Source organism: Telopea speciosissima, chromosome 1 (assembly GCF_018873765.1).
Source record: "Telopea speciosissima isolate NSW1024214 ecotype Mountain lineage chromosome 1, Tspe_v1, whole genome shotgun sequence".
Taxonomy (NCBI): Eukaryota; Viridiplantae; Streptophyta; class Magnoliopsida; order Proteales; family Proteaceae; genus Telopea; species Telopea speciosissima.
In genome coordinates this window covers 38,920,315-38,941,897 of record NC_057916.1, presented here as the reverse complement: position 1 = coordinate 38,941,897, position 21,583 = coordinate 38,920,315, and the positions used below count along the sequence as shown (strand labels likewise).

General features: G+C 38.8%; 3 protein-coding genes across 4 annotated transcripts in view; all 3 read right to left on the bottom strand.

Annotated features, from left to right (window-relative positions):
• Positions 1-512: 512 nt before the first annotated feature.
• LOC122661652 (stem-specific protein TSJT1-like) lies at positions 513-1,912 on the bottom strand. Of its 2 annotated transcripts, XM_043857136.1 has the most exons (6): positions 1,681-1,912; positions 1,242-1,482; positions 995-1,115; positions 799-908; positions 671-707; positions 513-608 (listed from the first exon to the last, which is right to left on the bottom strand). In XM_043857136.1, exons 1-5 carry the CDS (start codon positions 1,881-1,883, stop codon positions 672-674), a joined length of 711 nt encoding a protein of 236 aa, XP_043713071.1. In that variant the 5' UTR covers positions 1,884-1,912; the 3' UTR covers positions 513-608; position 671. The 2 variants fall into 2 exon arrangements, with proteins under 2 accessions (XP_043713071.1, XP_043713063.1); XM_043857128.1 differs by having other exon boundaries at positions 513-707.
• A 9,901-nt stretch (positions 1,913-11,813) lies between these two features.
• Positions 11,814-15,948, bottom strand: LOC122649204 (putative disease resistance RPP13-like protein 1). The gene is made up of 2 exons (XM_043842589.1): positions 12,814-15,948; positions 11,814-12,017 (listed from the first exon to the last, which is right to left on the bottom strand). Exons 1-2 carry the CDS (start codon positions 15,946-15,948, stop codon positions 11,814-11,816), a joined length of 3,339 nt encoding a protein of 1,112 aa, XP_043698524.1.
• A 3,094-nt stretch (positions 15,949-19,042) lies between these two features.
• The window catches only part of LOC122661646 (cation/calcium exchanger 5), a 26,483-nt gene continuing 23,942 nt past the window's right edge, over positions 19,043-21,583 (bottom strand). The window contains exon 2 of the mRNA XM_043857115.1: positions 19,043-19,811. Within this exon, the coding sequence (XP_043713050.1) occupies positions 19,047-19,811 (765 nt within the window). The 3' untranslated portion in view covers positions 19,043-19,046. The remainder of the gene's footprint in view (positions 19,812-21,583) is intronic.

Below are 21,583 nucleotides of genomic sequence, written 5' to 3'. Positions count from 1 at the left end.
CTGCTCCTTAGGCATATACATGATGATACAGCCCCATTCCATTCTCATTTGTTTGGTATCAACAATCAGCCCCTTTAAGAAATAATCCTGTGCTTTGCTCAGAAAAAGACCAAAAAAGGGTTGTTATTCATGTAACAAGGTGGGTTATATTTTAGCCCTTTGTTAGTAAATCTAGTTGAAGTAATTGGTTTTCTTTGAATTTTAATTTTATTTTCAGCAATGAATGTGATTTTACTCAAGTATCCTCATAAATTTATTTCCAATCACATCTCCAATTGTAGTTCTAAAAGGATATTTGATGTATTGTTTATATTTGGATAAATAACAAACCCTTGTTACAAACCCGTTAATAATTTCCCTATTAAGTTCATTCATTTGGTAGTGTAAGGATTTCTTTATTAAAACACTTTAAATGCAAAGCAAGAAATTTACAGAGGATGAAAGCAACAAGGAATTAGCCTAAGAAAGGCACAAACTTCTATTGATTCTCTACCAAATCAATACTAATGTCGCTGCTACTTGTGAAGTTGTAATGGAATAGAGTTGTTCTCCGCAGGCAACATTAGCCAAGCCTCGCTCCTCCATATTTATAATCCTACACAGCAATCAGCGCCCTCTAATTCATGGAAAAAGAAGAAAGTTGTGAAGAACAATTGATAATGGAAGAGTCTCTACTTCATGGCTGCAACAACTGTTGGGCCTTCCACCTGAGATGTACACATACACACAATGCAGAGGATGAGAACAGGGTCAAAGAGATAATCCCAAATCTACAAATTAAATATCTTTATATCGTACCATGAACTTGGCTCCCCAAATCTCTTCGTCAGTGGCAGGAATGGCAGTGATTGTGTTCTTAGGGTGCTCGTAGCTTCTCAGGCCCCCGGCTGCGGTGGAGAAGAAGCATCCTGTAATTCAAACGATGATTTGATGAGATCAAGGAAACCAAGAGGAAAGGAAAGATCAAAGGTGGGATGAGGAAGATGATGATTACCTTGAGGGAAAGATGCAAGAGACTTTCCGCAAGCACCTTTGAGCAAATCGGCATCGTCGGCAAAGGCGACGTATCCGTCGGCGGTGATTCCCCAAAACAGAGGAACCTTCCCGAATTGATCCTGTTTGTTTACACAGCAAATCCATATTGTTTATAACTTATTAGCAATAAAACAAGAGATAGACAGGTGTTTGTCAAAATGCCAAAATAGGAGAAAGAGAGTTGGGATTTATCAGTGATAACTTACAGAGGCGACGAACAAGGTGGAAGTGCACTTGTCGAAGAGGATGAAAGCGAAGTTGCCTTCGAGGTGACCAACGACATGGCTGGGAGGGTAAGGGGCTCGATCACGAAGAGCCTTGTAAGCCTCGATCATCAATACCACCTCGTTCGCTGACTTGGCCAGTCCATATTCTTGCCTCAGGCTACCCAGGTTATCCAACACCCCCTCGAACAAGCAAAATATGTCATCCTTCACCGCAAACGATCTGCACTCCCATCATCCACCACCATTATTACCAAACCCACTTCTCAAATTTTATATATAAACAAAATACTGTAACCGAAAATGATATTTTACTTAGAAAAAAAAAAAGGGGGAAAAGAACACATTGGGTTGCTGCAGTACAGGCTTGGACCATCAGTTTCTTCTTCATATGGGATTGTATGGTGTTATTAAATTATACCTGGGCTGCAGAACCGACTCACAGTGGTGAGTGTAAGCCAATTTGACATGGTCACCGATCTGTACAGACACGCCACAGGCATTGTTTTCCAGGAAACGGTTCACCAAGGCCGTGGAAGTTATCTTAGGCGATGGTGTCCGGCAGCCGGCAGCCACCAGCTCGTCCGGCGGCGTCACTATAGCCCTGCTGAAGATTCCCAACATGCTTGATATATATATTTTATAGGATTTAACCCTCTGCAACTCTCTCTCTGTTTCTGACAGTGTCACAAGAGATCGAATATGAGAATGGGATTCCAACAAAGGAGGTGAGCCCTTGTACTTATAGGAAGGAAGGAAGACGTGGGTATTATCGTCAATTTAACCGTCTTAAAACATACGACATCAACATGTGGCGAGGAGCGGGACCCATCAGCGGAGGCGATGATTCCCTCTTGCCTTTCCAGGCCTGTGTGGTGTCCAAAGTTTATTTCTCAACCATCCTCACCTCCATTTTTGTGGAGAAGCAGAGATAAAATAAGGTTTTGAGTTGCCACCTCCCTGAACAGAGGCGTGAATCGTGAGCGTTGGTGAGGCCTTCCTGCGAATTTATTTGGTGGGTCGATGTCAAATAAGAAGAAAGTTTCCCATGTTGAGTAGTGCCTAGAATCTTTACTAGTCTCTACCGAGTGAAATAAATTTGTTGGGAATATGCTAGGGTTAAGGTACGAGGTGGACACGAAAATACCTTCGGTGACAGTCAGGGGGTATTCAGCAGTTGAACTATGTCGTACATATTTTGATACATATCTAGGATTGTGTGCGATATAGTCCAATGGTTGACAGCACCCTGGACGTACTGGACTCTCTGGAGACGAGCTAAACTCGTCAAAGTTACATGTGACCAGAGGTTTTCTTTAGTTTCCCTTTATTATTTTCAGTTTTCGATCGGTGTAATACAGACTAAATGTGCCAGTCTTTATCTTCTCAATTAACGATATGAATCATGCCAAAGGTTTTTAGAAAATAACTACGATAATCTTATAGATAGGCTTTGATGTACTTTATTTTGTAGAACGTTGAAATATTGTATTGTCATTTATATGTTATGTATTATTCTAAGATTATAACTTTAAGTATTTACAATTGTGGATAAAATTAGGCATTATTGGGTTGTCATTCCGTATATTTTTGGAATGTGATTTGAAAATATAAATATTAGCATTTATATTGTGTGTTTGTTGAATATGATTATACTAAGAGTTTTGTATGGATTACCATTAGTTGTTTATGTAACAAAAGTCTTTGATAGTTATTTTGGTCTTCCATACTTAAGAGGTCTTTACCTTTGCAATTGTAATTTATGTTTTTTGGTATATCAATGGTTGATGCCTATATTAGCAATATATCAATATATTGTATTCATAATGTGCATCTATGAAAGGAGGAAATGCTCAACATGATACAATTCGCTTTTAGACAAGGAGAATATATTGATAGAATTTTCTAGCTATGATTGGACCAAATTCCAAGTTAGTAGCAAATTTGTAAATTGTTTACCAATGAATTTTAAATTTAGGGTAAATTACACATCATCCCTTGGTTTTCAAACGAAACTCAAATCATCCCTTGATTTTTGAAAATACTCATCTGTTCCCTTCTACAGTAACGGTGTTAGTCTACTGTTAGTTATTGGTGTGAAAGGGCTATTTTACCCTTGTACTAAAACATTAGAATTAAATTTATAAACTATCCTTCAAAATCTTTGTTTGGATGTCAAGGGTAGTTTAGGAATTTAAATTTAATTAACTGACTGACATCATCACTTAACAACATAAAACTAACAGTAGGGAGTAATTTGTCATATTGGGGTCTACTACAGAGGGTGATTTGAGTATTTTCAAAAACCAGGTGATAATTTGAGTTTAATCTATTACGACGGATTATGATTGTTTACGATATCACTTTCCATACCTTAAATTTTGTGATATAGTTAAAGTGGGGCCGGGGGGAGAGGAGGTTAATTCAACTTATGAATTAGTATTATTTATCTAGTAAATAACATTATTTGTACATCAGTGTAATTTTAATAGGATATAAACAAATTAACCCTTAAGTGATGAGGGTTAATTAAACTCACGTAGAGCAACCTTAATGGGATGACCATATAAGATCACACCACTTGGCTTGCTGAGTCAACATATGATTGTATGAATAATATCTTATTTATATGTAGCTATTGGGAGGCAGAAGAGGTCTACTACAATTGATAGACCTCTAATTTTATTTTATTTTATTTATGTGGAGGGAGAGGGGGAAGGATCCAAGAAGCCAATCAATCTTCAAAACTACGGATGATGGGAGACAATAGTTTCCTGTGTACTGATAATAACATAATACCTAAATGGGACAATGCACATGTGCTGATGTGCCATTCATTCCTATTCATAAGAATCTCCGAACTTTGCAACTTGGCCTTTATTTTTTTTATGGTACCCGAATTTATTTGATAAATCTAAAGATGATTCCTTTTTTATGAAAATTACATTTAAATAATATGAATTGGTGTCGATCGAGGGTGTCAAACGGTTAGTTTGGTTTGATTCGATCGGATTTTTTTCTCATCAATTTTGATCTTTTAACAGATCTTAAAACCAAAACCAATATCAAATGAATAAAGAATTTGATTGATTGATTTTAATCAATCAATCCGATTCGGTCTCATTGTTGATACCTCTAAGTACTCTGTGCTCTCAAAACAGATAAAAGTTTTTATACACGCTCGTGTATATACATAATCGACATAAAATGCAGTCAAATTGATATAAATGGTCATAAAAAATTATTAAAACTTATGGAAACCGAAAGTATATTGACTACATTTTTCTTTTAATTTGACAATACACTCCCATAAGGAAAATGGGTGAAAAAGAAAAAGAATTGATCCCACCATGGAATTTGAATGTCTATTGGAGGTTCGGGTCACTCCAAATGCTCGGCTCAAAAAGATGGTCCAATTGATGGGTGGCGCATAATGATCACTTGGCCATTCTGATTCCTGTCATCCTTGATAGAAAGGATGTGGATCCATTGTTTTAGATATCAGTATTAAAACTGCCATTATCAGTCATATCGGTCGATTTGTATTAGGATCAGTTGTGATCAATATCGATATAATATTAATACATATCACTGGTATCACTGGTATCAGCTGAAAATTCAAAAATAAACATTTTTTTGGCCGAGTCAACCGATATTGGCAGATATTTATCGGTTTGGAAACTGGCATATTGGAGGGTTAGGATTCAGGATAGATGAGTTGCCGGGTCAAATTTACAGTGACAAGCATGGTTTGGGGTTGGTTTGAATGACTGGTGGTGGGTGGGGGTATTTTTCCTATTTTCCATTTTTTTAATAAAATAATCCTTTTATTAATTCAGTTATTGAATTGAACCACCACCACCACTCCACTGAAACAAAAAAAAAAAAAAAAACACAAAGAAAAAAGGACTCTGTGTGGTGATGTAATGGATAAGGATAGACATCTTAAAATAGCCTCAACCTCTCTATCTCTGTCCCTCTCTCTCTGTCTCACAGATGTAAACAGAGGATGTGGGGCTCCATCTCATCTCAACCACCATGACCCGTGACGCCCAGGTTTTTGGAAGTGGCCCACGGTTTAGGGAACTCTTCCAGTTGATTATAAGCTATCTAAACCATACACGCCCATAGTTTTGGAATTGATCACATGAATTAACCATATAAAATGAATCCTAAATACAGAACTTTAGGTGGTTATCTATTATGTGTCTATGAGATTTGATCGAGTGTATGGACGCTATATTGACTCAGTCTAGTATGAAATAAATTAAAAGACTAAACGCGTTGCATTAGTTTTGACAAGAATGGAGAATGGTAGTTGGTGATTAGTGGGTCCAACACCTTACGAGTGTTTGATAATTGTTCTGAGAGAATCCAAATGGATAATGTTACTCACTTGCTGTTAATTGTTATGGAGGGGAAAGATGTAAGATGGGTTCGCCACTTTCCCTCTAAAGTTTAAACCCAGAAATTTATGGTACTCGTATGATGATTTATGATGGATCAATCTCTTAGAATCCGGATCAGCTACCCATACGGCGAAGGGAGGAGACAAAACATCCCTCCATGGGGTGTGGATCCGACACCCTAGAGGTGGGTCCCACATCTCATGGAGGATTCAGATCTGTCCCCACCCATCCTCATGTGGGTAGCATATCTGAACTGCAATTTCTTGGGGGTGACAACTCACAAGTAAGCTCCAAGTCACAACAACTTGTACCGATATTGTACGGACTTACTTCTTGTGAATATTTCCCCTTTGGCTAACTGATAACCACATGTCCACAACCTCCTCTCCTTTGGATGCTGGGCTGGGGCAATATCTCAACTGAAACATATCCACAAATACTTGGTGGGAGGGAGAGGAGAATCCTTGTTCCCTCGACTTCGGTTATTATATGTGGTCCTTTGATGTCAAAAAAAACAAAGATTTTTATGCAAATTGAGATATCTCATTGAGAAATGATAAAATTTCATAGCACATCGACACAAAACTTTGACAACCCACACTTTTAATGTAAATGGCTAGATTCTTACTCGAGAGATGAATTTTATTCGGTAGTGTTGCCATTGAAATCTGAATGGTCGTGTTGTGAGGAGACCTATGCACAAAGAACTGAGAATTGAAAACTCAGCAAGAGAGAGGGTCAAAGCAAACTCCGAGGAAAATCTCTGGTGCTTAAATTAGAAATCCAATCAACAATACTATGAGCTTGGAAACTGAAAGAGCACAAACTTAAGAGAGTAACTGTATGTGTTATCTTGTACTCTACTGTGGGTATCGCGATACGACCCTCTTTTGCAGAAGGTTCCTTTTTCTGTGGGCGCAACGACCTGGTTATGGAGTTCACTTTTAAAATTCATTACCAAGAGTGGGGGATTGGGGTCATGCTTCATACAATTGAAAATGAGTCGCCACTTAGAGTTTGGACTTAGGACTCGAAGAGTGGTAGCCCAACCCATAGGGAAAGGAAGGGCTACCTGATTCCATTTGGTATGGTCAGAGAATCTGAGTAAATGATCAGATTACAAGAGTGAGCTAGAAAGAATGAGCATCCCATCCCGCCCGGTTATACCAGTCTTTCTACTGAATGCTAGTTTTTTTAATATTCTACCATGATAATACATCTTATACCTAACATGCCAGGCTAACTTGTAATACAATAGTCAAGAAATAAAAGTAAGCATGTCATCCTAAGGAGTGTTATCTACACAAACAAATTACTTTAATGATCTACATTTTACTCAAATAAAAGGAAAAGTGAGTATAAATACCTGCATGCAAAACCAACAAACACTAAAATACGAGATATAAAGTATCTCTCTGACTCAGATGGAGACAAATGATTTTCTTGCCCCCTTCTGATTGGCCAGAATAACGGCTAGGATGGTCTTTGTATCACTCCGGCTTCAAGTATAGTAACAAATTGTGAATGAATCTTTTTGCTACTCGGACTTTGTGAAGAGTAACGACTGCAAATGAGACTTTGGCTACTCAATTTTCAGGTAGAGTAACATCGTAATGAGAGATCGGAAAGCCAAATGCTCGATCTTCGAATAGAAGGACAACGTCATATGGAATTCATGAGATATATGGAAGAAGAATATGAGTATATGGTAGTAGAAATGGGTTAAGGATATGGGTTCGAGCGACCCGAATTGTGGACAGGGTCAGCGAGTTTCAAGATGGGAGATGAGGAGGACTCCAGAACGAGCGAAAGAAGGCCATGGACACTGAAACTAGTGAAAAATGAACTTGGGAGCACACTTCCCGAGAAAGTTGGATCTATTCAAATGAGGAGGGAACCCCTAGCTATTTATAGGGGTCCCAGGGCAATTTGCGGCATCGGATTTAAGGTGGTTCACACACCAATACTATGTGCTAAGGGTGTCAATTCCAGGCCCGGCCCGCCAGGCCCGATTGAGCCTGCCCGGTAAAAGCCCAGCCCGGCCCGACCCAATTACTAAACATGTCGGGCTTAAGCCCGATACGTTTAGTATTTGGGCTGTCCCGGTGTGGGGTCCGTCCTAGCCCGTCGGGCACCCGACCAGACAGACCGATTCCAGGCCCGACTTATACCATCCTGTTACAGCCCGACCCAGCTCGATCCTTTAACTTATAAACTTCTCCTCCCCTTCCATCCAAATTTCCTTTTTTTTTTTTGTTTGTTTCTTTGTTGGTCTTTGACATTTATTGTTTAGATACACTTAACGTAGATGAGATGAGGCTTAGTTTTAGTTTTTAGATCTGTTTCTATTTGGTGTTGTGCTGCTATTATTTTTCTACTTTGTTAGATGTGCTTCTATTCGGTGTTGTACTGCTATTTTAGTTGGGATAAACTTTATTTGACTTTGACTTGAGGTGTATACTATATAGTGACTACCCAATAGTATGATGGTTTGAACTTAAAATTCTGGTTGCATGTCAATTAGTAAGCCCACATCGTTTAGAGACCGTTTAGAGTTAAACAACTCATTTGCCCATTTTAGACTCGGTTTAGGCCCGTTTAGCCCGAATAAGGCTGCCCCGATTAAAGATCGAACACTAGGGATGTAAATGAATAGTCAAAATCCGTTTCCGTATCCATTTAGCACTATCTGAATCCGTCCGAAAGCTAAACGTATATAGATATGGATAGGTTATAGCTATCCGAAAAAGCTATATTTACATGTAAATGGATAAAATATATGATCCGTATCCGTTTAATACTATCCGAGTCCATCCGAAAGCTAATCAGATTCGGATGCGGATATAGCACTATTCGAGCCGAATTCAATCCGTTTACATCCCTACCGAACACCGACTGGTCGAAATGAAACCGTACCATGCCCGCCCAAGGCAAGCCCGAATGCCTAAACAGTCGGACATGATGCAGCCTGTAACATTGGTGAGGCCCTGCTAGGCCCAACCGAGACCGACTGAGCCCGACCGATTGACTCCCCTACTATGTGCTACGTCCACGGGTGAAGCTGAAGATGATTTCATAATGTAATAGAAGAAGATTATAGCACTAGAAATCTCTTAAGAACACCCAAAATGGCACAGGAACTCTCACCTAAAACCTAGCTTGAAAATCCCCAAATCTCAATTGTTTCACTTACACAGTAAGACAGGTAAAACATATCACGGTAATTTACACATACCTCTCCTAAGGTTTGCTTTAATTATATTTTCACCCATGAGGTTTGAAAAATAACACTTACCTCCCCAATTTTCCAAATTAATTAATAGCTAAACCCACTCTTCCGTTAGTTGCAAACAGTAGGAGTGTTGAAGTCATTTTATGACCAATATATCCTTGCTGGGGTAAAATGACATTAATGTCGTCTTCTTCTTCTTCCCCTGCACCCACGGGATTCAAGAAGCTCCTAGGGTTAAACGAAATTGACATTACTGACCTATTCTTCCCTTCCACCCTTATTTCCCCCTGCCGCCATCTCCAGTCTCTTATTTTCTTTCCTCATCTTCTAATCTGTAAAACACCCAAAGCCAGTTCATTCTCAAAACTTCTTTTCTTCTCATCCTATCCCATCCACGTGCTAGAAGAATCATCGATTGGGTTGTTTTTGAAGTCGATTGAAACAGAGGAGCATAGAGATGGGGGCGGGAAGGTCGAATTCGATTGCATCTACGCCAAACTTCTTTTCTTCTCACTACTCTGATTGCACCTCCGCCAAACGAGGCGGTGATTTAGGTCTTCTCCTCCTTTATTTTCCTTCATGTAGACTATCTGTGTTAATAGTCTTGTTCACAGAGTCCCAAACATCATCAACTCCAACAGTTTCTTAAAATTTCTGTAATGTTGCTTGAGCATGTGCCTTGAGTTCTAGAACTGAACCATGTTGTACTTATGGCTAGTCCTACATGAAATGTCGTCCTGTGAACATGATGCCTAAAAACAGAATGCTCATAATATAGTGATAAAACAGAGCAGAAATACATAATGGAACATTATCTGTAATATTAGGTCTCTAGACACAAGGGATCACATGCTGCAATATTGTTTTGGATTCACATGCATTTTCATGGAAACATCAACTTTGCAATATCAAGTATTGACACAACTCTCATATATCAAGACTGCAATATCATGGACATCCACACAAGTTTGAAATATTAAGTCACTGGTTATCAAGTCTGAAATCTCATGTTAATTAGTATTACCAAGAATATGGATTTCAAGAATGAAATATCAGGTAGTCTGCAATATTATGTGGCACATCAAGACTAGTCAGAACATAAGTTTAATTATATCAACTTGAAAATCATTTACCTATAATGTATATATTGATATGAAATCATGAATTATCAGGTCAGCAATATTATTAGGCAACACAATACTTTCAAACGAATTATTACCAAGCTTTTAACATTTTCATGATATATATGCATTCATCAATATAGATAAATCAGTATAGATTTCAATATAGATTTATCAGTACTATACATATAATTAATGCAACAAGATTTATCAAGAAAGAAAAAAAAAATATTTGCAATAATAAGGCAACAGGTATAGGAAAACTTGATTAAGAGATTTATTAATATGGAGAAATTACATTTTTTCTTCACCCCATGATGAAAAGAATCGAGGGTCATAATTAATTATTAATTAATTATCTCCCACTTGTACGAAATTCGACACTACTCCTACATTCCAATCTAACCGCAATAAAGTGATGGAATCTCTTCACTGTCGGTGAAGATAAATTTGGTCCTATCGATACACACGAACATAGTGTTCACCTACAGAATAGAATAACAAACTGATATATGAAGATAACCCTAACTTTATTCAGAGCTATATTATTACATTCCAACAATGAATCAAACATAAGTCACCCATAGAACTAGACTGCTATCTCAGTGGAAGCATTAATAGATATGGCAACAGAACCATGCTCTTATATCAATACATTCCAACAGTGAATCATCAAATATTATTCCAGATATAGCTTAATAAAATTGAAGAATATCACAAAGGATGATATATCACTTGCATGGCAACTGATTTCACAACATAAATGGCAATATATTCAAATATTTGCAAAAAAGAAAAGGCACAAATTCACAGATATGCAATATAAGATCAAATAAGCTGCCATTTCCACAGAAGACTTATATGTACATTAAGAAAAAGGGGTTGAGGAAGGGAAAAATAATTGTTCCACCTTTCACATTTGGAGATTATAGAGTATGCTCTTTAGTATTGTTTGATCTTCTAAGGGAGAACATATTTAGAGGAACTGTTTTTTAAGGGAAAAGAAAGAACAAAAAAGAGAAAATAAAGAATCAATTAAATCCTTATTTATTTACAACAAATAATAGATTGGTTGGAAGAAAATGGAAGTCAAAATAGAAGAGTTACTCAAAGATGCAGGGGACCCCATTGGCTAGCAAAGTCTGTAGTTGTTCTTCTGCTCCCAATTTATTGATGGTTAACTTCAACTTCCTCAAGAGATGTGTGTGCCATTGATTGTTATGTTAAGAAGGTGGGATATCTTGGGCCAATCTCTCCCTTGATTCCTTTCACATGATTCTTCTAGACGAGGACAGAATGTGATCTCAAGGTGTGTAAGTGACTGGGGAAGATCCTCTTCTGGCAAGTGTTGGAGTTTGTCACAATAAAAAATTTCCAAGTGAGTCAGAGTGATCGGTAAACCCTGGGATTGCAGTGTCACCAGATCCCAACAACAAGAGAGGGTAAGACGTCTAAGGGTTGTGAGCTTAGTTAGTAAGTACGCGTATAATATGCGTATATACGCGCGTGCGATTTTGAACGCATAATACTCCCGTCCCGCACTTTCCCGTATTTTTATAAAAAATGCGTTTTTAATCGATCGCGTATTATACTCGTATAATTCGGTATTATACGTTTATACTTTTTAAATTTTACTCTAATGTTTTAAAAAAAAAAAAAAAAAAACCCCAAAGATTAGAATTTTTCACGATTTCACTTTCTCTTCTTTTGTGATTTGCGTTTTCACTCCAAAGTCCAACCCTAGAAGGCAACAGCAGCGCAGCCCTCCATCTCCGTTCAACACCTGCTATCGTCAAAGCTTCGACGGCAACAACATCGGCGACGGCAGCGGCGACGCAGCAGCGACGGCAGAGGCTACGGCAGCAGCGACGGCAGCAGCGACGGCAGCGGCGACGGCAGCAGCGACGGCAGAGGCGATGGCAGCAGCACGGCAGCGGCGACGTTTCTCCTTGTTTATTTCTTCTTCCACTGTTGTTCTTCGGAAGAACTTCTTCCACTGTGGTTAGTATCCCTTTCTCTATTTCGTATTGTTTGCTAATCAAAAGAAAAATCACAATTTCCAACTGCATCTCCATGGAAAATAGAAACGGGAAACCTTTTTATTTTCAGTTTCTCACCACAATCCACGTTCACCTATCCTCTGTTTCACTCTTATCTACAAGGATTAATAAATTTGGTAAACAGCAAGTTTCCCTATTTTTTCCCCTATTCTCATTTGTAGTTAATCACATAATTTTTCCTTTTTTTTTTTTTTAGCTTCAGTTGTTGTGTTCTCGTTTTAAGATGCCTTGCAGGTCTCCTTATTTCTGTTTTATTCTTATTCTCATTGTCTGAAATTGGAATTTTGTGGAAATCTAACCTCAACTTCACTTTTGGTTGAAAATTCTCACATTTTCCACTATGGTTCAACCAAAAAAAAAAAAAAACCTTCTCCACTATGGGGTGTGGGTCTCTCTCGTTTAGAGACTACTTTATTGATATTTTGATATTTTAAGTGCTAATCTTAGAGATGTAATATAAGATATTATATTATTGTGTTTATTTTAGTTTATAAAATCATGATATTATTTTGTTTATTAGGTGGTGAATGCATGTTATATAATGAATATATGCCCGTTTTTTTAAAAGTATTATTGCCATCTATGCCGTATTATACACGTATTAAACGCGTATCGTATTATTACCGTATGCATTTTATGAAGCCGAATTTTTAAAAAGTATTATTACCGTCTAGTCCGCTTAATTGCCGTCGTATCCGTTCCCGTTCAATTGCCGTTCCCGAACTTACTAACTAAGGTTGTGAGGAGCAACCAATCCACTTCATCTGGAAATGAAATGAGACCCTCATTTACACCGACCGTCAATTCTTCCATAGAAGTAAGTCTCTGCAAGCAACCCATTGGATGGAAGTTCTCAAGTGAGTTCCAACCAGATATATCAAGTGATCTTATTGTTATGGGCAAACCCCCAGCTGGATAAGAAAAATGGCCAGGAGTGCGTGCTAGTCCACCTGAGATCTTCAAACTAACAAGACAAGATAGTTTGGTCTGAATGTCTGGCATAATTTCTTGCAAACTGGGACATTCCACTATCCCAAGCTTAAGAAGGAAAGGAAACATGTCTTCAAAGTCACCACCACCACCACCACCACCACCATTATCATCATTGAGTGAGGGATTTCTTGGAATTTCAAGAGATGTTAGTCCTCCACAATCAGTAATGTTCAATAATTCTAGAGCAGGAAACCTGATGGATGATGAAAATCCTCTCCATTTGCAGCACCCGGTGATTTCAAGTTTGTGAAGTTGAGGGAATGCCAGTCCATCTCCTCCAGACCATTCCTCCCACTGAGTCATACCATCGAATTCTAAAGTCTCTAACAGTGGGAAACCTTTAACATTGCCATCCCTGTAAAATTCACTTCCGATATGCCTAATACCTTGCATCCCAAATATTTTGAGATGTTTGAGAGAAGGTAGTTGTCCAAGAGGAGGGAGGACCTCGATTGTTTCACAGCATATGAGTTCCAACTTCACAAGATTTGGGAGGATCACTATCCACCTAGGCATTCTTGCTCCAAAATAGTATTCGATGTTGAGCTCTTCGATTCCCATAGGTGGTTCAAGGCATTCAATTGTTTCCTCTTCATCATCTCTTCGTTTTCCAGCACCCCAACATAGCCACAATCTGTTAAGTTTTTGCTTGTTCTTCAAATTGGCCTCTATGGCCTCATTAAGACCATCCACATTCTCCAGTTGTAAAATGCTTAATCCTCCCTGAATGTGCATGAGGTTCTTTAGATCTCCTAACCTTGCACCCTTGTTCTTTCCCACCCCGAAGTGAGTCAATGTTTGGAGGCTAGTTAATCTTTCAATACCATGAGGCATTCCGTCTGGGATATCAATAAAATTACTTTGGATGATGACCCGAATATGTCGGAGGTTAACTAGGTTGGCTATGTCCTCAGGAGCACCGAGTCTACAACAGGTCCTACATGCACCAAGAATTAAAGTTTGTAAGTTGTAGAGCTTACCAATCGATGCTGGAAAATTTTCAATGCAAGTATGTTGGAAGTCAAGGTATCGTAGGTGTATTAGCATCCCAATGGAATCTGGCAACACGAGATTGTGAAGACCAGGCAAACACAACACACGCAAGAACTTCCATTTTGAAGGTATATGAGGGACATGTGTACTATATTCAAGTCCATGTCCAAATTCAGAACGTAACAGAAGCGTGTGAAGATTCTTAGCTTCATAAAGATCCTCAAAATTTAGTTCCTCATTATATTTGGTGAAGAGTGATGAATGACGAGTACTCTTGGATATTTGCTGGCAAGATTGATCAATATTGTAGCTGCCTCCAAGTCTAAAAGAAATCTCTCCTGAAATAGATACTGCTAGATCATGAATTAGGTCATGCATTACATACTTTGATCCATCATTTCCAGAGTGCTGAAAAAGAGATCTGAAGACTAAATCATCGAAATATTGATAACCTCTGTCCTCAGCTCGAATACTTCCTCTACAAGGTAAGAAACCTTCAGCCATCCATAATAAGACTAATTCTTCCTTTTCAAATCTGTAACCCTTTGGAAAGATGGAACAATAAGCAAAACAACGCTTCACATTCGCAGGGAGATGAGTGTAGCTCAGTCTTAGAGCTGGCATAATGTTGCTTTTCTCCTCTGGTAAATCCCATATTTCACTTCTTAACATATACCTCCAATAGTGCTCATCAACTTTAGAGTGCAAGAGTCCTCCAAGTGCCTTTGCTGCAAGGGGTAATCCTTTGCATTTTTTAACAATTTCCTTACCAATTGCTTGCAAATTTTGATGATATCCATAGGGATCGTCTCTACCTGCAAAAGCCCTTTGGCTGAACAATGACCAGCAATCTTCATCTTCTAGAATGTCTAGTTCGTAATCTGCATCTGTGCGCATTAGGGAAGAAACAAATTTACTCCTTGTGGTTACTAGTACTCTGCTTCCTTGTTTCCCAGCCAGAAAGGGAATTTTCAGCACATCCCAATAATCAGCATTTTCGTTCCATACATCATCTAAAACGAGTAAAAATCTTTTACCTCTCAAAGTTTCTTTCAACTTACATTGGAGTGGATCTAGATCTTTGAGATCTGAGGACATTTGAGTTATCGATTCGAGAATCGATTTCGTAAGCCTCTCCAAAACAAATTCCTCTGACACCCACACCCATGCTTTTAGCTCAAAATGATTCAGCACCCTCTGGTCATTGTAAATAAATTGAGCAAGTGTTGTCTTCCCCATACCTCCCATTCCTACAATAGGAAGTATACCTACCTTATTTGTTAGAGGTCCATTTCTTACTAGCAACTCAATAATCTTGTTTTTGTCACTCTCCCGACCATGAACATGTGATTCATCAACTAAGGAACTTGTTGCAGGTCTATTTACAATTATGTTGTTCTCTTTCCCTTTCCCCTCAAGTCTCTTTCTTAAGTCAAGAACATCCATTTGTTCTACAAGGTCATCTAATCCTTCAGTGATATCCTTCATCTTAGATGTCATGCCTTGACTGTAATTCAATGCAGAAACGGTTGAATTAAAAGAGGAAGAGAGAAGGTTCATCAGCACCTGATTTGTGTCGGTTTGAGCTTCCGCGGCCAATTTTGATAGTTGGTTTACAGTTTCATACTCGTCCACAATGTCTTCGGCATCATAAGCGAGTTGTTGGAGATCGTTCAGCCAAAGCTTCACAGCTGAGTTACTTATTTGTCTCTCCTCTGCATCATTGAGAACATCATTGATCAGAAGCATCTTTCTCATCAATTTTTTGAGCTCTTTAGTGACTCCCCATCTGCTTCCTATCTCCTTGAAGATTGGAGAAGCCAACTTCTCAAATAAAACTTGAAAAGAAGCAGATAGAACTGCCCCTTCCACAAGAGCCATATATGATTGTTTCTAGATGAATCAGAATGCTCAACAAGAAACTCACAAAATGGAGGACTAATTGTGTAATGAAGTGATGAACTAGCTGGATCATTTTTGCTGAACTTAAAGCAATATAGGGCCAGCCAGCCAAGTTGGACGCAACAGGTCAACGGATAAAAACAGAAGAAAAACTAGAAAAAGACATTAGATCTGTCTTTATATGTTTGTTTGCACTTTTTCCATCATATGGTTCTTTATTCTAAAGTTTACTAAGCCCAGGTGAGGTGGATAGGAAAATTATCTCCTCCAATTTCTTGTCCGGCCAGTTCCAGTTCCTGTAATAGCGGGGTGGTGTGTTTGGACAGAGGTAGGGTGGTCATTCCAGCCCCTCCTTGTTAGAGGAACTGGGGAACTGGGCCGGGCAGGGAACTGGAGGTGATAAAAATCCGAGGTGGATATTAGGGTTTTACTAAGGAGTCAAAGAAAAAACGGGTCCAAGTTTCCAATCAATAAAGAGGGGGAAAAAAAGAAGAAAAGAATCGATGGAATAAAATCCTCTGCAGTGTATCGATCTTGTGGTGCACTACAGTTCGGGCTTGAGAACTCGACACGTTGGAAGATGCTTCATCTAACCGGGAGAGCCCGATTGATCCACTTTTTTTTTTTTTTTTTTTTTTTTCTTCTTGAGCTTGGCACCGTTGGATGTCATATCTTCCACGTGTTGAACTCTAAAGTCCTAACTGCAGTGCCCCACAAGATCAGTGCACCGCAGACGATTTTTTTCCTGTATGGATCCCGCCATGGCATTTGAATGTATATTGGAGGTTGGGGTCACTCCAGACTCCAAACCCTCTGATTGGAAAGATGGTCCGATTGATGTGTGGTGCCTAATGATCGTTTAACCATTCTGATACATATCCTTTGTATCAGCACAAAATTCAAAAATAAACATTTTTTTTTTACTCCGATTCAACCGATACCGGCAGATATGTATCGGTTTGGAAACTGGCATGTTGGAAGGTCAGGACTCAGTATAGATGATTTGGCGGGTCAAATTTACAGTGACAAGTATGGTGTGGGGTTGGTTTCCATAGCTAGGAAAGCTGCAGGAGAAAGACTGGTAGGTGTGCTACTAAGATAGAGAATGACAATTTTTTTGCAAAAAAACAGTTAGGAATCGAGTAGATCACTTAAATCTAAGGTCCACTTAAACCAAAAATACATGAAATATAAAACCCCCTTCTACAAGCCAAAAATATGTAAATATGAGAGAAGAAAAAAACAAAAGAGAGCATGTTACACAAACCAACTAAACTGTCACGTATAAGATTCACTGATTTTTTTTCCCTTATCATCAGGAAACCAACCCTAATCCACATTCTATGGGCCTCGTAGATTTTCCGAAGGTCCAGAACTTCAGGAAGGGTTTAGGTTAGAGATTGGACTATTTTTGGAGAGAAAGAGAGAGAGAGAGGCCAGAGGATGGTGAGCTTTTCTTATAAATTGTGGAAATGGGAGGAATGGGAGATCTATGAACTATAATAATATAAGGGTCACCCACTTGGTCTAGACACTTGAGTGGGAGAGGACACAGGACACATGTCTATTCTCTTTGGCCGTTCTACAATCCATACCCACGAAGTAGCTCAGCTCGCCAATCAGATCTAAGTGAATGGATCTCCGGGCCACAAAGGATGATGGGTTTCACTGTACTGTCAACCCCACCCAATAATAATGATATGGGTAGAGGTTTCCTTCCCAGATGCCAGAGGAGAAATCACACCAATGTGAGAAACAGAAGCATAGTTAGTTAATAGAAAAACACTTTGTTCCTCACTGTGCTTAAAACGGATCAGAATTTGAACGGACATTGAAACATATGGACAACATTGAGAATGACATAAAACAAAAAATACATAATACGAGTTTTAAATTTTATATTTGAAAATACAAGACCAAAAAAGAAAATGTAAACCACATTTATAAAGCATTTTCTGCTGTATTATTCATTAGGTTGAACACATAAATCAACGAGAAAAAAAAAATCCTCTTCAGCAGGCCAGCCTCTCCTACATCCGTTGACATGTCAGATGCATCCAATTGGCAAATGCTCGCTGTAGAGGATCTAGGTCCAAAATAGGCGATTTAAAACGTGTTTTAACTATGTAGGTGGAAGACAAATTTCGATTCAATAGGAGACCCACATTTTTTCCCGAAGAACAAACCCCCACTCCAGCATCGTGGAGATCCAAAGGCTAATGAAAATTTAGAATTAGTTGCTTCTAGTGAAAAAGACACGATGTGATTGATAAACCGAATAAACACTCATATGTTAAATGGCAGGGCAAGGAGAATTCTTCCAATTTTATTCATCTGCCGGGGCAGTGAAATCCTAGTTAGACTTTGTGGATGATTCACCTGGAGATCCAAGTTTCTGATAGTTCATCAATCATTTTAACTCCACAAGTTAAACTGGCAATGGATTCAGAACAAATTTTGCAGGCAATGATTTTCAATGAACCTCAATGGACCAAGAATAGATTTTACCCCATAATTCACCTGCACAGACATGCATGAACGTTTAATACATTCTTCCATTCAAATAATAAAGTCAATACTAAATTTTCATTATATGTTGAGAACCAATATAGTGATTACACTTCCATCAAAAAATATATCTATATAGTGTTTTTGTACTACATATTATAAAGAATCAAACTATTCTTGCTTGACTATTCAACCAAAAAAAAAATCTAAGAAATGGTTGACAGAAGAGTAATAACACTGACCCAGGGAGAGGCAACCCACATACAATTCCATGATCTGCAGAGATTTTCCCTTCAATTTCACATCCACATATCGTAGATAAAATATCTTCAGTTCACAGATGCAACAATGTTCACTTGCTCTCTTGCCAGAATTTATAACTTGGTTTTCTTTAGGCTGTGGGTTTATGGCAACTCAAATCTCTAATTGACAATAGTGATAGCTCTTAAGCCAGCATCCTTATCTTACCCCTAGTTTCTTGAGGCTATGTTATTAATGCCGACTCAATTTGTGTGCAGCATCATTTCTAGTTTCACTGTCTTGGTCAGTGTCAAATGCGTTTAGGGAACTCATCCTGTAACCTTAGCAATTATCAAGCTAACCATAATGAAAAGACAGTAGAGTCCAACAAGGAAGAATCCCCAGAACCTTGGCACCCGAAACCTGAAGAAAGTCACCACCAATAGGGACCCCATTAGGCTCAGCAGCAAAAACACGAAGGCGATCACAATACTCACATGGAACCGGAGCTCATATGCTGTTGGATAGATATCCATTGTTTGCATCACCAGTGCTGTACCCAATCCAACAAGCATGTTGAACATGGGCCCTGCAAAGCAACCGGCCATTGCCATCGCAGGTTGGCCTGCCTTAGCAACCGCCACATCTGCAACAAGGTCTCCCACTGAATTTCCCCAAGCCAGTACCGTCAGCCCAAGAAGTATTGGAGGCAATTCAAGAATGACTCCCACCGCTGCCAGACAATCGATGAGTTCCCCTGCTACACTGGATATCCAAAATACGCTCATCACAAAAGATATTATTACCACTGGTATCTGCTCAGTTTTTGGGGGTTCCTTTTCCACTGCATAATGCAGTAGCGCGAGAGAAGAGCTAGAGAAGAGTACAACAGACCAGAGAGGAAAATGGGTGTTTGGCAGGAGAAATACAATTTTGTGGTTAAGTGGGATGAATGAACTACACGTATATAAGATGGCTAAGGGGCACAGGGCCATGTTCGCTGAAATGTAGAACCTACTCCACTCTGAAGGTTGTGTCTGTGGGATTGTGAGTTTTAGAAGAAGTGAGACTGGAATTTCCCACACACTTGGTATCTGCACAAGGAACAACAACACACAGTAAGTCCATCTTTACCAGGTCAGGCATAACATATACCAAAGACAGTTCAAGACAGTGGCACAATTAGGTTACTAGTCAATAACATAATCCTGAGATTGTTATTTCTGCTAGTAAATATTAATAACTAACATTTCACCATGAGATCATTATTAGTAATGAGCATTGTGATGAACAAAGTTGAGTAATTCATCCAACATATAGATGATCTGATTTGAACAAAGTTGAGTAAATTCATCCCACATACAGAGGATCTGATTTGAAAACAAACATCCTCATGCTTTGGTGACCCAGAACCCAAGCATGTCCAAGCAGTCTCATCCTCAGGAGAGTCCAGAGGATCTGATTCCATCACCACCATGTCCTAATGTTCAGTTTCAGCCCAACAGCCATGACTATAATCGTGGTAGTAATGAGAAGCCTCCCCATGATCAGGAATTTAATTCTAAGTTCATCAGCGCAAAATAAGTTGTGATTGTCAAGGCCCGACAGCACCAGTAAGACCAGGGGTGTTCAAAGTGCGTTCCCAATAGAATCTTGAAGAAAGGTCAAGCATAGGGGTGGTAATCCACGGCATGACTGACCAACACTTCACCAAAGAACAATGGCTATGTAATTTGAAACCAACCCATTAGAACCTTCATCAAACCCAATCACTAACCATTCGGTTTCAGATCGAGTGGTCACTTCTTATCTGTACCAATGCAACCAAGGATTGACAGGAACAGTTATTGTATATTCTGAATCTCTGACCAAGGAGTATTTAGGCATTTTCTCTTGAGCTCACCAAGCGCAAGTCAGAAATCCTCATCAATAATTAGAAAGTATTAGTTAGACCATAGATAGAACCTATCCAATTTTTAAAGTGTGATGGTTGGCTGTTCACGGACTGGCTGTACCTCTCCTACTGTTTCTTCATAATAAGCTATAAGTTCCAAGTCCGCCTTTTTAGTCTCTTTAAGTGCCAGTCTTTAGTTTTCCAAGTTTCATTATTGTGTGCATCTAAGAGTTGGGGAACCTTTCTTTTTTTTCTTTCAGAACACGAGCCATTTGAGTGGTTATTTTGTTGCCAGCTAAATTCAAGTGTTGGCCCTCCCTTCCCTCCCCCAAAAAAAATGAAATAAATAAATAAAAGATTTTATCCCTTAAAAAGAAAAATCTGCAAAGCATTACTTTGACAAAGAGCTTTCTATAACCTTATAAAAAAATTTAGGTCTTGGTCTATAGAGTAATTCAATACATGCCATTAATAGGATAGTTTTGAAAAGACTTTATATGAAATGTCACCCATTTTGTACTAAAACTTGATTGAATGATTCAAAGAATGATGTTAGTTTAACTCGGAGTTATCAGTTGTCAAATCTTCGGAGCTACCAAGGAAAATCCATCCCTCTCATTCTTTCTTCTTGCCTTCTTCGCTTAGATTACTGTTTACGGGTACTTCTTGCAGTACCGTAAGAGTTCCCGTTGTTTCGTTTTCCTCCTAACCACCCTTAACCATTGCTTTGGACTTCTGTATCAGCCTTTCCCTTTCGTTAAAATGATCATCATGAACTTCGAGTGCCCAAGATTGCAACAACTAGTTCTGTTTGACTTGTGACTTCTGTTGCAACAGTGATACATGTGTATCAATGTCATTGAGTTTTCCATCCTCATCCAAAGGAGGATATACATGCCCACACCTCCATTTAAGAGAATTTGAGAGTCATGATCAGAGAACTTCAGGACTTGAGGTCATGACATATGTGGA

Coding starts and splice junctions, on each gene's coding strand:
- LOC122661652 (XM_043857128.1), bottom strand. CDS start 1,883: ATGTTGGGAATCTTCAGCAGGGCTATAGTGACGCCGCCGGACGAGCTG. Junction 1,116..1,241: donor CCACCTTGTTCGTCGCCTCT/GTAAGTTATCAC, acceptor GTAAACAAACAG/GATCAATTCGGGAAGGTTCC. Junction 708..798: donor TTTGGGGAGCCAAGTTCATG/GTACGATATAAA, acceptor TGTACATCTCAG/GTGGAAGGCCCAACAGTTGT.
- LOC122649204 (XM_043842589.1), bottom strand. CDS start 15,948: ATGGCTCTTGTGGAAGGGGCAGTTCTATCTGCTTCTTTTCAAGTTTTA. Junction 12,018..12,813: donor GGTTGCTCCTCACAACCTTA/GTTAGTAAGTTC, acceptor TACTAACCACAG/TGGAAGAAGTTCTTCCGAAG.